The sequence below is a fragment of the Pagrus pagrus genome, assembly GCF_965226575.1.
Source record: "Pagrus pagrus genome assembly, chromosome: 19".
Lineage (NCBI taxonomy): Eukaryota > Metazoa > Chordata > Actinopteri > Spariformes > Sparidae > Pagrus > Pagrus pagrus.
Window position 1 is genome coordinate 16,957,845 of NC_140203.1, and position 15,324 is coordinate 16,973,168.

Below are 15,324 nucleotides of genomic sequence, written 5' to 3' on the forward strand. Positions count from 1 at the left end.
TTATGACTCCCAGAGGAGGTCCCAGAGTGCCACTTTTGACACAAACTGTGGCAACTGGCGCTGAGGGTTTCTAAGTAGGCTACTTTAATCTCCTCCTTTAGCTGTGTGTCACAGCTGCTGCTGCAGCCAAACCGCAGTGACCTCTCATTGTTTTTGCGCCCGTCTCTTTCAACAAATGAAAACTTCATTCGTAAGCAATCAGACACACCTCTGCTCAGTTGTATACAGCCAGAGGTTTTACAGCTACAGCACTGGATTGTCTGGTGTGACTCGTAGCTTATGCTGGCTAATGTTAGCATCTCCATTTACAACACCCTACCCCTCGGCGTGAAGAACTCGCAAAGCGTAGGGATAGGGCTAGGCTGAGTAGTTAGGGCAAGAGGTGTATTGGAATTGGGCATTTAAGACACTGACACTGACAGAGCCTTAAAAAATGTGGGGAAATGATATATCAGTATCCATGCAATTTCAGCTAATGACCACAGTGGCCGCTGTTTAGCAAACATCACATATTCTTATTAAGAGTTTGTTAGCTGATTGGATAGTAAGCATAATATAGACTACTTCCATGAAACAGCGGCCATGAACAGTTTTTAGAAGAGTCATACTGTCAAGGCATTTTCAGTACTGGTTTGTTAATATTAGCTTACATTAGCCACTATAAGCTACTGGTCATACCGGACTTATTAAGGCTATTAGTAGTCCAAAAATCCCTGAGATTAGTGAATTGAGGAAGTCATTAAGGAACGTTTTATTGCTCTTGTATTTAACTTTTCCTTTTATGAAAGAAAGACAGGGATTTTCTTTTTTTCAGGCGTGATAGTCTCAGTTCACAGTAACATGAAGGTGAAGAGAAGGTGGAACAGAGGACGAAATGAGCTTCCGCTATTCTTCAGGCAGGAAGCCGAGCTCCCAAACCTTTTGACCATCCATCCATCATCTGTGACGAACAGCCTAGGGCCAATTAACCTACCTGCACGTCTCTGGACTTGGCTCCCTGTGGGAGGAAGCCGGAGTACCAGGAGAGAGGCCACGCAGACAGAGAAAGCACCCAGCTGGAATTCGAACCAATGACATTCTTGCTGTGAGGCAACAGTGCTGAGCGCTGAACTACCAGGTCGTTCCCATCAAACCCTGTTCAGGTGTTAATGTGTCTAAACTGAGACAAAGTGACACACATGGTACATTACTGTATTTGCATGCTTACTGACAAACTAAGATAAATTATGATAATTACTCCAGTGTGAGAATGTTCTGTTTTATTATCCATTTACATGTAAAATATAAAAGCTGGCACCTGTTGAAACTGATTATACCTTCATACATGATGACTCATAACCTTGTTGTTGCAATTACCTCAAATTACTATTTTTACAGAGACTAGAAGTAGCCATGTATCATCTCTCCCTTTCACATCTATAATCCTCCCTGATGTGATAAGAAGCCGTGCACATTATCCTCTGACACCCGGCGTCAGACTGCAGCCGCTCTGTTATTTCACTCCCTTGGATAGACATTAACTGTGGACAGTCTGCAGCAGCAGCAGGCTCTCTGCATCAAGGCTGGAGCCCTGCTGGCGAGTTTAAAAACAACTGTAGACGTCGATGCGGTGCTATCTCTTTGCACACAGCCTCTGTGTGATAAGATCTGCCATCACTTCTCTGGGTTTATGCTCCTGCTGCTGACATAAACAAGAAAAAGACACATATTTACACCCTTTTGGCAAAGTAGTTCAGCAGCACATCAATCAGAAGTAAAGTTAGAGAAATATCTCTCAGTGATACATTCGCTGAAAGACATAGAAGTTAATCTCTCCCATCCTTTCAGCATGGCCAGTCAAAGCTTGTCTTTCTCTTTTATTAATATCCACTAAAATGTCATGAGCATGATTAATGGCAGTACATTACAGGAAATTAAATAACGTTTTAAAATTAGATCAGATAAGTTACATCCTCAGTTGATGACTTCATTTTAAGAACATTATTGAGAAATTTGTTTTAAGTTTAAGAGCTGCTTTTCATGATAAAATCATTTTTCATCGGAATATGAATCATTATCTCATACAGCATACATTAATTTGGTCGATATCTTTAATCATTCTGTTTAATGAGATATGTAAATTATCTGGGCGAAGGACCAGACACAACTATTACATTTATTTGTTTATCTATTTTACCTTTAAATACTCCAGAATGACCGCCACAGATTGATATTGGTAATGTTTTTGTGGTGAAGATAAGCTGAATGAGTATGATACTGTTTTATTAATTTAAGATTATTGTTGTGTATTTAATGCAGTTTGATTTTTGTTTTGTTTCAGCTGACCGATTTTATTTGCCTCATTGCAGTCCTGAAATGTTTTAGTGGCTAACACCTATTATTATATCTTACAGTATTTAGTATTTAAATAAATGACTTAAAAATAAGTAATATTATATTACATCTTTTATCCCCTATGTAATCTAATGTGGTCAATTAATTTAGCCATGATTATAAATAAACTGTATTGATACAACACTTGTGTAAACATGGTAAACAAGGTAACACTCTAATAACCATCATTAATAAATGGTACATTTATAGTTAAAGGAGCAGGACTTGCCCCCCTGTCAAATCCATATATAATACAAACAGGGGACATCATATCAATAGAGTAACCATTAGCTGCTGCTAAATAACTAGCTAGTTAGCTAGGTTAGCCATGCAGGTAGTGGTCCGGCCTCAGACTCCCAAGAGACGGGAGAGTGTTAATGTTTACACAGCTAGCTAAGGAGCTTTGAATTAGGATGGGCTGAGGCTAGCTGGTTAGCATGCTAACTTCAGAAGATATCTCTGCAACACAGAACATAAAGCTCATAATTTCAGAACCGTTGTTCACATTGTGTTGATTATTTTAGTACAAGTTTTCATGTTTTCAACTAAAATTCTTACATATTGCACCTTTAATTACACTTTTGCTAAAAGTCATTTCACTCTTAAGAAGTAATGAAATGCTTTCTAAACCATTTATTAGGCTGCTTTACTGTAAAGTTGCAACTGATGTTTATAATAAAATGATTGATAACTAGTGTGTAGTTCATCTGTACATTATCTTGATACCAATATAAAGTTTCAAGTGAATTTTATCAACCTTTTGTCAGAATTGCTCAATAGATGTTTTGATTTGATTGTCAACAGTGAACTATTAACTAATGTTTAATTAACTTTAGATTTACTGTATATTGTAAAGTGTGGCCTTTAAGTCTTGGTTCAACCATGTTTTGAAAAGTGTTGTATGAATTTTTTACTAATCATAATCATAGTACTAGTTCAATTATTTCACCATATTAGATTAAATAGTACAGAGGATCAAATACATTTTAACTTGGTTATTCATTTCATGCTTTGCTGTTGAGTTGTGACACTTTCAGCCACTTAACAACTTAATGTAACTCCTCTAATGTAATGTTTGATACCTTTATAATTGCAAAACATACAATAATACATGCATACAAAATGACAAGACACAATCTTCTTTTTTTGAATTCATTATGGCATTTATTGAGCAAATGCTGCTGGGAAATCGTTCATGATGAGTAAAGTCATGGGATTGCAAACAGTAGCACCTCATTTATTTCTGTATTTAAATTCAAGTCCATCCTATGCATACAAGAATGCACAAATCTGCACATTTACAGTGTTTTTTTTTTTTCATTTGCACTCAGGTAAACATAACAGACACTGATAAAAAGCATGTTTAAGGCTAAGAGTTTCTTCACGTTTCGTTAAGCTTTAACTGCTTCAGTTACTGGATGTATATGGTCGTGTGTTTATCATATCGCTGCCTGTCTCTTTCTTCGCTGCATGTTGTGTATTTGTTGTTAGTTTTTTTGGCTCAGTAGGAATCTTCACGTGTCGAGTAAGGCTTCTTCAGTGTGGAGGACCCGTCCCGCCGGCCTAGTCCTCCTCCTCTTGCTTAAACTCAAAACTTTTAATAACATCTCGCTCGCTCTCCCACCCGCATTAAATCTATTCCTTCTACATATTTACTCTTTTTACAGTGTATTTCTACCATACATACAGATAAGAGAGGAGGTACTCCCCTCTCCTGAGCTAGCATGCAGAGACCCTCCCCCCGCCCTCCCTCCCATGAGCTCACCCTTGAACTGCAGAAAAGAAAGAAAAAGAGGATAAAATGTCTCAATCGCTTGCTCCTGACCGCGTCTGCAGCGAAGCCCCATGAAAGCTGTCACTCAACATGCATCTTTTGAAATTCGTAGCATTTAAGTTTTGGCTTCTCTCTATGATTTGTTTCGTATGTTTGAGAGTGGTTATTTTTATTACATCGCTCTAGCTGTATGATTTTTGTTATGTTAGTTCAGGGTTGATTGCTTGTCTTCGCGTCCTCTCCTCTGGTCCCGCTCCTCTGGATCAGGCGTCTGGAGTCAGTTGCCCTCGGTCACCTCCTTGATGGATTGGGTGGAGTGCTTCTCCGTCTTCTTGGTGGCGACCATCTTCTCAACCTCCTCCATCTCCTTCACCGTCTCGGTCACGGTGACTGATTTGGTGACATGCTTGGAGCCGTCCTCTCCAGTTGTGATCGTCTCCACGGTTTTGGTGATGACCACTTTCTGGCTGCCATCTTCCTTGACGGGGCTCTCGTCCACGCCGTTGGCGATCACGTCGGCTTCTTTCTCCTCGTCCTTCTTCTCTTTCTCCTCAGGGCTGCTCTTGTCCAAGTCGCCGTTCATGGCAACATCCTTCTTTTCTACGTTCTTGTCGTCTGTCGGCTCACTCTTCTTCTCTGATTTCTCCTCAGCAGCCTTAGGAGCCTCAGGCTTAGCAGTCTCTGTCTTTGGGGATTCAGCTTTTGGGGATTCAACTTTTGGGGATTCAGCTTTTGGGGATTCAGCTTTTGGGGATTCAGGTTTCGGGGATTCAGGTTTTGGGGATTCTGACTTAGGGGACTCAGCTTTCGGGGAGCTGGGTTTGGGGGATCCAGCCTTCGGTGAGCCCTCTTTGGGGGATTCAGACTTGGGAGATGCTGGCCTGGGAGATTCAGATTTAGGGGACTGAGGTTTGGGGGATTCAGATTTAGGGGACTGAGGTTTGGGAGATTCAGATTTAGGGGACTGAGGTTTGGGGGATTCAGATTTAGGGGACTGAGGTTTGGGGGATTCAGACTTGGGGGATCCAGGCTTTGGGGACTCAGGCTTTAGAGATTCAGGTTTTGATACCTCTGTTTTGGCGGCTTCTTCCTTCTTGGGCTCGGGCTTCGCAGCTTCTGTTTTCGGAGCTTCTGTCTTGGCAACGACTTCTTCTGATTTGTCGTCCACTTTCTCCTCTTTCACCTTCTCGTCCTTTTCACTATCGTCCTTTTTGTCTTTGTCTGCGTCCTCTTTCTCATCTTTCTCATCTTTCTCATCTTTTTCATCTTTTTCATCTTTCTCATCTCCGCTTTTGGATGCTTTGTCACTGGTGGCGTCTTCATCCTGATCGCCGGCCTCCTCTTCAGCGGCAGTTTCCTCCTCTCCTCCGCTGCCTTCTTTGTCTCCGGCCTTCTCTTTGTCTGGAGAGGCTTTGGACTCCGGAGCTTTGGAGCACAATACTGTCTCCTCAACTTCCTCCTCCTCCTCTGCTCCCGCTTCTCCTTCCCCTTCATCGCCTCCCTCTGCGTCATCCCCTCCCTCAGCCTCTCCCTCACCCTCTTCTTCCTTCTCTCCTTCCTCACCACCTTCTCCCTCACCCTCCCCTTCCTCATCGCCACCTTTTCCATCCTCATCCTCCTCCTCCTCCTTAGTGGGTGCGCTGGCACTAACTTTAGCCTCTGTGGCAGCTACAACTTCCTCCTCCTCAGCCTCTCCCTCCTCTGCCTCACCCTCTTCTTCTTCTCCCTCTCCTGCCTCTTCTGCCTCCTCTTCCTCCTCCTCTCCCTCCTCTCCACCGTCTCCGAGCGTGGCGGACAGCTCCTGTGCAATCTCTGCCAGGGCCTCATCGATGTCAGACTTTTCATCCTCGACCCTCGTCTCCTCGATGATCTCCTCCACAAACTTGTGCTGCACCTTCAGCTTGGTAGCTTCTGATTTGGGCTTAGATATTTTGGTGGGGGTGACCGCCTGGCGGTAGGGGAAAGTGCTAAAGTGGGTCTCCTCGCCCTCAAGGAGTTTCCTGGGAACAACAAATGTGTACATCATGAGTTTTGAGACAGAGAAAAGTAGAAACTGTGTTAAAATGTGAATTCTAAACTTCTCTTGAGTACCTGTATGCAGCAATCTCGATGTCCAAGGCCATCTTGACATTGAGCAAGTCCTGGTACTCGCGCAGGTGACGAGCCATCTCCCATTTGGTGCTCTTGAGCTCATTATCCAGCTGGTGAATTGTCTCCTGAGGGGAAAAAAAACACAACAGACACAACACAAGATCGATTGAGTGTCATAAAACTGTGCAAGGCAAAGCTTTAATCTCTCTAAAGTGTTCAAAATGTCCAAAAACTTTGAAAACCTTTGTCTGCCTGACCTTAACTGACCTTAATTCAGCCCTCTTTGATTCCCCTTGCAGAGTTTATAAAGTCTGTAGTGCAGTGAAGGCTGTTGCTTTAATATATTCTGACGCATTCTGGAGTTGTTGAATGGCTCTCTTTTTCAAGGGCAGCCTCCACAATTGTCAATACACTCGCCCACCCCCACCCCCACCCCTAAATCTCAGTGGTGTGATGCAAGGACAGAGCCAATGAAGGCATCGACCCGTGCCTCTGACTCAGCATCACAAAGACAGAAAGAGAGAGAGGGAGGGAGAGAGAGGGAGGGAGTCTGCTGCAGTGTCTCCCTTTAACCATTTCCTGACAATTGGAAAGCTCTCAAGAAAGTCTGCGCTGAGCACTTGTAAGCGCAAAGATGAGCTCATCGCAGTCGTTACGCAGCAGAAAATGTCTCGACACAGACTCTCAATCGTGACACAGACACGAAAATGTGACCCTTGTTACTGTTTTTAAGGAAGTTTGCTGTTTTTAAGTCCCTCAATTAAAAACTACGTCATCAAGACATTAAAAAATATGAAATATTAAGCGCATTAACTTAACTCCATCTGAATGATAGCAAGTTTTAAACACAGATATATAAGTTAAATCACAAAACGTTAACTAAGTTACCAGTGTAATAGTAAAAAGTCTATCCACGCCATGTCTTTACGCACGGCTCTGTGGCTGCGTCGCTTACCTGCAGGCTGGCCAGGTCGCTGTTGTGGCGGTCCTCGATGTCGTTCAGCTGCCTCTCCAGAGAGTCTCTTGTCCCGCGGACGGACTCCAACTCCACCGTCTTGGACTGCAGCTGGCGGCGGTAGTCAGAGATCTCATCCCGGGCGGACTTGATGGCGTCCTTGTTCTGCTCGGCTGCCTCGGTGAGCTTGGCGTAGCGGCACATGAACCAGCCCTCCACCTGCTGCAGGTTCTGGTTGGAGTGTCCCTCCAGCTCGCAGCGGATCTCCCGCAGCGCCTCGGTGATGTTCGCCTTCTGGAGATCTTTCCTCTCCACCGTCACCTGAGACGCCTGGATCTGAGCGATGAGCTCGCTCACCTCTTCCTCGTGGTTATTGCGGATGAAGGCGATCTCATCCTGCAGCGACTGAACTTTCTTCTCCAACTCGGACTTCATCAACTCCGAGTCGCTGCTGTCTTTCTTCAGGACGCGGATGATCGCCTCTGTCTCCTCCCGGATGCGAGCCTCTTCGTCAAAGCGGTCCCTGATCCGCTGGATGTCCTCCTCGATGTGGTCGGTGTCGAGCTGGATCTGCGCCTTGTCATGGTTGATCTGCTCCAGCATGGAGCGCAGCTCCTGCAGCTCCTGGTCGTACAGGTCTCCCAGCTGGGAGCGCGACACCTGCTTCTGCCGCAGTGCCTGGATCTCCGCCTCGATCTGCTTGTTCTGCTGCTCCAGGTAGTGCACCTTGTCAATGTAAACAACAAACCGGTCGTTGAGCCCTTGGAGTTGCTCTTTCTCGTTAGATCGCTTGTAGTCTCCGTTCAGGATGGAGGTTTGGGTATAATCAACGCTGTCGGCGGAGCTGAGCACCGTTGAGCTGTAAGCTCGGGACACCGGCAGGTTCACGCTCCTCTTGTAAGAGGTGGTCATGGTGGAGCCGGGACTTGCCCGGGACCAAGACTGGGAGCGAAAGCCGCTGGAGGGGGTGCCGCTGGAGCGGCTGTAGCCGTAGTTGGTCGTCCTAGTGTCCATAGTTCTCCGGAAGGGGCTCCCTATAGTGTCCACCGGGTAGCTCATCCGGTCACACTACCGAAGGGGATGTGAGCAGGAATGAAGGGGGACGGTGCAGGAGGTGGAGGCGTGTATGTGGGTGTATGTGTGTTATGTGTGTGTGTGCAGGTGAGGGGTGTATGGCTCTCACAGCGACTGATACCAACTCTGCCTGCTCCTTTTATAGTGAGTGTGAGGCTGTGCCGCTTACCAGCCAACACCAAGCACTTTTATTTCGTCCATTGATGGAGGAGGGGGGGAGGGAGCATCTCTGCCAGGACGCCTGCGAGTGGTCCCGGGCCCCGTCCGGTGTGGACCACGTGGGCTGGAGGCGCTGCATGGGGGTCCGATTTAGATAGACAGATCTGAGATCAGATCAGATAGATAGATAGATAGATAGATAGATAGATAGATAGATAGATAGATAGATAGATAAACTGAAGTGTTTCCACAGCAAAAAGTCACCAAGTAAAAACGGACCAAGATATTAACTTGTCTGTATGTGTCCTGTCACTTCAGCACCATGGACAGCGACCAGCAAAACAAGTTGTCAGTTGTTTCCTGCTCTGATAAACTATGAATAATACTGTAATTCACTGAGAATGTGAAGACTTTGTCATGCTTTGTCATCACTTATAAACAGGGAGGTTATATCATATGAATAATAGCAATGTGTATCTGTATACCTCCTCCTTTGTGCCTTAACATGCAAAGTAAAAAAAAAACACAAAGAGAGACAATCCCATTTATTCATACTTGCTAATAAATTAGGATTAATTATTGTTCTCAGAGGAAAATAAGGTCCCCAGAACTGTGTTTGAAGCTAGAAAGGTGGCAGGGTCCGCCACATATAAACAAAGTAAAACAGTCTGAAATTGTGTTGTCCTTTAAGGTCAGTCTATTTATTCAGTCAAGAAAACAAAGAGTTTGTTTATTTAGTTTCTTTAGAAATAAAAAAAACTCAGTCAATGAAGATCTTTCTCTTCTAAATAACATTTCTTACCCAAAACTGCATAGTGCACCTTTAATGCTGCATAGATGCAGGGTACTACTACTACTACTACTAATAATAATAATAATAATAATAATAATAATAATAATGATAATAATAAGGACTTAGTATGCAGATAATTAAAAATGTCACATTTATATTTTTTTATGTGTAATAAAACTCAGATCCAGTCATGATTCACAATTTTTTCCATTTATGTGTAGAAACTGATTAGATTTTGATCATATGAGGGTCAAATGTTCAAAACACTGCAAAATGTCAAGATTTAGCAGATGATCTTTTCACCTGTCCATCTTACATTATACATTTTAAAAACAGAACTAAAAGTGTAATTTGTTCAGTCTACAGGTGGATGTTGTAAAACTGGGCCATTTTGTAATCTCTCAAATGAGGGAGCTCATGTTCTGATTGTACATGCATACTGTATCCTAACGTTTGTACACACACTTTCCTTCTGCATGGAGTGTCTCTACCGCTGTCTGTAGGATCCTCACTATTGCAAGCGCAAAGCCACATGGGAATTGTGGCTGACCCATCCCTTTTTCCGAGACATTCTCCCTCCAGGAGAGAGTCGCCTCAGTGTGGTCTGCCTGTCCGGTGGTTCCGACAGGCCATTGATCTGGTATCAATCTCGACGCTTCACTCTAATCTAGGGTCGCGTCAGGTCAATGTGAAACGATTCCCAATGGCTGGAGGTAATGCACCAAAAACAGCTGCATTAGTGCTTTTTACAGATCAATTACCTAATGCATTTACATGCAACGGCAGGTGCAGTCATAAATCTGGCAAACTTAACTGATAAAGACACTCCTGCACAAGTATCACCTTTAAAAGTCTGCTTGTTATGGGTGAGGTTGTGAGCAGAGAAGTTATTCTGCTTTTCAACACTGAAAGAGACGTTTTCCATTAATCACCTGTCTACATTTTCTCGTACCCCTCATTGGCTTTCCAGTGCGAGCCGAAGTCAAGCAGAGCTAATGCATCAAGCATGGCCAATTTTAGATTGCTCCAGAGACAGAAAGGCAGACAGAGAGAGAGCTAGACTGAGAGGGAGGGAGAGAGAGACGGTCACAATGACTTTCTCCCCCCGTGTGTGCGTGAGTCTGCCTATTTTAAGCACTCAAATGTATTGTAAATTGTTCTATACTACAGGAGCTGCACCCACAATCGCATGCTGACGTTACAGTGTCCTTGACCACTGCTCCATGACTTTCTACATCCAGGCCCTTCCTGCTAGCTGCAGGATTTTCAGACGCATATATTTCATTGTTGGAGCTGTTCGCTCAGACCCTTTGATGTGCTTTTGGATGCCCCTACGAGGGCGGCAGTGGTGTGATGTGCACGGCAGAGTGAGGGTGTGTGGGTTGGGCAAAAAACAGGGGAGTCATTCAACATCAGTGCTGGGCTCCAGCGCACTGCAGAAGGGTTGGAGTGTTTTCAAATGGCACTGCAGCAGAAAACAGGCTCTCGCTGGCAGAAGAGCCCATCCCAGTCTGTCCCAGCCTCCAACATGCAGGCCCAGACCACAGAGTGAGGACATATAGAGAGTTCATTCCCACTGAATGAGGTCAAAGCAAAGCATGTTTGAGCTGATGCAGAGAATACAAGGACAGCATGACCTTTTTTCAGCTTATATACTGTTAAGTGGGACATTACACGGGGGACCAGAGGTGGCAAAATTAAAAAATAAACAAAGATAAATATTGAAGATAAATGTAAGCATCAATTAATTTATTATATGTGGCATAAATTGATGACATACTTTGAATTACAGCTTCCTCCTTTGTATGATGATGCAGAAATGTAAAAATAATGAATAAATTGATAAGTACAATGGAAAGTACATCAATAGGGTTTTAATACAAAGGTAATAAAAAAGGAAGTATGTTTAATATTTATAAAATAATATCAGTTTATGTAACATTATATACATTAATCAATTAATCGCCACATTGAGATTTATTATTTTTTTATTTATTTGTTTTTCATTTTTGCCTTTTCGGTCCTCCATACGTTTGAATAGCAGCGTTGCCATGGTTGTTGATAGAAGGATAATAAAGCATTAATATGACGCACATATTCCAAAAGCATCCATTGAGAGCCAATAATATCAGGGTCGTATCCAAGACTCCAGAAACGCTGAAGTCACAGGACGTCTAAGAAAAAGTTTCTAAAATTTGGGGATGAAATTATTGCATGATCTATTATTATTACATTTTTTGTTTGTTTTCTTTGCTGGCATAAAATAGTCAGAATGAAATATACTAAGTGGATAGTGGGCTCATGCAAATAAATCACTTCTAATTGCAGAATGTAAACTCAGGCTGCTGAAAGTCCCTTCCCGGAAACCAATATGGAGGACACGACCTCAGTCTCCTATGGACCTAAACTGTTTTTGATTCTTTTTAAGGTGAGACTGTGTAACTTTTGCAGCCACTGTGTATAGGATAACGGTACATGCTAAATACTGTAGCACAAACGGAAAGGACTCAAAGTCAGCAAGTGACTTAGTTATCTGAGTTACAAAGTAACAAAGCAGTTGCATTAGCTAACATCAGTCACCATCAGCTACTGGAGATATCAAACCAAACACGACTGCAGCATTAAAACCACTTTTCATTTTGTCACTTAGTCGAAGCACATTTTGTTGTGTGCATTTAGTCAAGTAAAGTTTTGAATTTAACTCAAGTATCTACTTCCTCCACACCTGCTGCGATGTGTCGTGCAACTAACATGGCTGCCAGTTTCACATCTGTCCCTAATATATTCATGAGGAGACACAGAGAACGTCACGAGTCAGTGGAGAGGAACAACGACATTGAGATTGAGAGAGAAGCGAACGTAGAGAACTGTGATTAAGATTTACGTTGATGATGCTCAGCCACCGCTGCACTGAGTGTGTGTGTGTGTGTGTGTGTGTGTGTGTGTGTGTGTGTGTGTGTGTGTGAGGCCAGAAGATTAATGATCCACGTCATAGGTGGTGTCAATATTGAGATTGCTACACATGTAACATGGTTTACACACAGTGTACTCAGGCAATTTTAGTTAAAACCAAAACAGTGTTGTTTTCTGTAGTGACAGTATATTAATGAGTGTTGGCGTTACATTTTTTTAGTAAACACGGGCAAGAGTATGTAAACACTACGCCCACATTTGATTTTTGAACACCTCAAGAGAGATTGGATCCCATTCAACCACAAGAGCAGTAAAGTGGCTGAGAGTGGATTTTTTTTCCCTCTGATGTTTTTAATGATGCTTCTTGTTGCTCTTCCAACTCTTTCTCTGTTATAGTACTTCATGAAAAAGTCCTGTTCTTTACAAACCAAAGTACCACCTCTTCTTTATGGAGCATGGTGTCTCCCATTTCCCATTTTGCTCAGTCCCCTTACCTCTCCGTCTGGGACGACAATTGGCCTGAAGCCACATGACCACATATGCAGCCCGCCTTTGTAGGTGTGGCTGATGTGTGCAGATGGTGTGATTATGATTGGTTATCTTTTATATATGTATATACATATGTTTATATTTTTTTCACCTTTTTGAATCCCACCCATATTATTTCCCATTTGCATTTTGCCCGTTTATTTCCACTAATATCAGATATGATTATGGCAGGTTCAGTCCACCCTACTGAAATGTTATTGATATGTGTTTCATGATGAGGCTGATAAAGGCCACGAGCTGTAACCCACTGATCTCATAATAAAGTTGTTCTAAACATCACTGGAGTTTTGACCTTGTCTTCTGCAATAGTTTAATGGCACCAATTGGGAAAATTATTGCCACCAGCTGTATCTCAATGAACCAACTAATAATCACATAACAGTAGTTATGTTATCATATGATGTAGCGTTTAGGTTTTTCCTGAACTAGAACAGAGGGTTTAATTCCAAAACATGAGTGTGCAGAAGAAGAAGACAGAGTTGGAGGAAGACATAGAGGACAGTTTTGGGTGCATGTAGGTGGCCAGACAGAATGACGTGACACATAGACAGCCATAAATACTGAGCTGCTCAGGACACCAGTGAGAACACTGTCTACTCTGTCTGCCGCCGCTGTTATCTGTTAAATTGGATCTTTTTCTTTATCACTGCTGCTCTTCCCTTCTTTTCCTCTATCCACTGTTCTATTTCTTGATTGCTTTTCTACTTCTACACCACCATACATTTCATTTCTTTCTTCTATGTCTTTATTTTTCTTTGCCATCACCTCCCAGTCTGTCCATCTGTTCCCAGCCCTCCTGTGACTTCCTTCCTCCCTCCCTGTGTCTCCCTCCCGCCTCCTCTCCGTCTCTCCCTCCGTCACTGTCTCGTATACCATAACGTTTGTCTCCTCTCGTTCGCCGTGATAACATTATCACTTTTCCGCCCTCTACAACACTCGCATCCATCTGTTACATCTGGCATCATTTACCGTCACAAGCAGTTGTCCCGGAGTTGTTCTCCACAGGATGTACGGACATGCTGGATATCAAGGTCACAAGTATGTCCTGATGCACCACTACACCTGAGGAGCCGAGTGGTTTTGGTTGAGTCACGTATGAAGATGTATTACAGAATGAGAGCATGAGGCATGAGACTGTTAACTGTTTGGAAAGTTGTTCTACATCCCATATTCTTCCCTGCTTGCGTCACTGTGCTTGTGTTTGTGCATTATGTGTGCACCGCAGAGCCTTCGCAGCAGAGGATTTAGATTATTGCATGTTCAGCTCCCATCTGAGGTTTGTTGTATATTGATTTACGCTTTTTCCCCAAGGTTTTCACAGTTCTGCTGATGCACAAATCAGCCAAGAAATCTATATGTGGGTTGTCTTTTGGGTTGAGAACGAAATTTGTAATGAAAACACATGCCAACATGCCAACAACCACCATCCCTATGACTGTGTCGTCTATGTGAGTATGGAAATGATTGTAATATTCTCATTTCCCTGCAGCTTAAACCTCATGAGACCTGCTGATGGGTCATTGTGCAGCCAAACATTGTGGCTGCACTGGCTGAGAAAATTGGCCAAACTATAAAAACTGTCACGACTGTTCACAACGAGAAAACATCAAATACATGATTTATTATGCTGTACAACATAAATCCAATGAAAAGAATGGTAAGCAATTTTCCTAAAACAGATGGGCTCTTCAGGTCTGCACAGTGGTGCAGTGGTTAGCACTGTTGCCTCACAGCAAGAAGGTCCTGGGTGGGATGGATGGAGGTGATGGATGGATGGAAGGTGGATACTGGCAGACGTGACTCATGGTGCATTACTCTACAGTCCCCACTTTCGTCTCAATGAGGGAACATGTCAACTAGTACAGAGGTGTGGTTAATCTACTGTATGTATATTTGGTAATAATTATAAGGTAGATCAATACAGTGTTGTTTTCTGTCATGATCTACAAGAAAAATAGAGAATATTAACAGACTTATCCTTTAAGAGGTAAAAAAAAAAAAAAGAGAAAGAGAAAAATCTTTTACTGTTTAACAGGAATAAGTGGATTTTTGGCAATGACAGTATAAATGTATTTGTTCTTCAGTGGTGGAAAGCAACATTTTTGGGATATTTGTTCTTTACCTGAGTTTTTATGAAGCTTGGTGTATTATGTTTTCAGGTGTCCCTCCCATTCTTGTGAATGCCATATCTCAGAAACCGCCTTGAAGGAAATATCCTCAAATTAGGCACAAACTAAAAATGATGAAGTGAAGACATCTTATATCCAAAAGTCAAAGGTCAACTTCACGGTGACATCATAATCACCGTTATCTAACTCCACAGCTCAGGAACAGCAACCTGGCTGGTGTTAGAGGTACACCCGTAATGCGGTAATTCTGGTTCCATAAGCAACATTAAATTTCAACATTTATTCAGAGAGGAATGTTGTACTTTCCACTCCACTACATTTACCTGACAGCTAATTACTTTGCAGATTAAGTCATTTTACATACAAAACATGATCAGCCTCTAAAATACGATAACTTGTTATGAGTTAATTTCTCAACAGTGTAGAAAGAAGCTAAAAATGATTAGCTTTACCTTAAGCACCTACACCATGAACTGACATAACACTTAACTTTGCTTTTACTTTGATACTTAAA

The 15,324-nt window shown here is 42.8% G+C and overlaps 1 protein-coding gene across 1 annotated transcript; it reads right to left on the reverse strand.

The window, feature by feature from the left end:
• Positions 1-4,267: 4,267 nt before the first annotated feature.
• Positions 4,268-8,415, reverse strand: nefma (neurofilament medium chain a). Its single transcript, XM_084383274.1, has 3 exons — positions 7,194-8,415; positions 6,239-6,363; positions 4,268-6,147 (listed from the first exon to the last, which is right to left on the reverse strand). Exons 1-3 carry the CDS (start codon positions 8,250-8,252, stop codon positions 4,425-4,427), a joined length of 2,907 nt encoding a protein of 968 aa, XP_084239400.1. The 5' UTR covers positions 8,253-8,415; the 3' UTR covers positions 4,268-4,424.
• Positions 8,416-15,324: the final 6,909 nt, after the last annotated feature.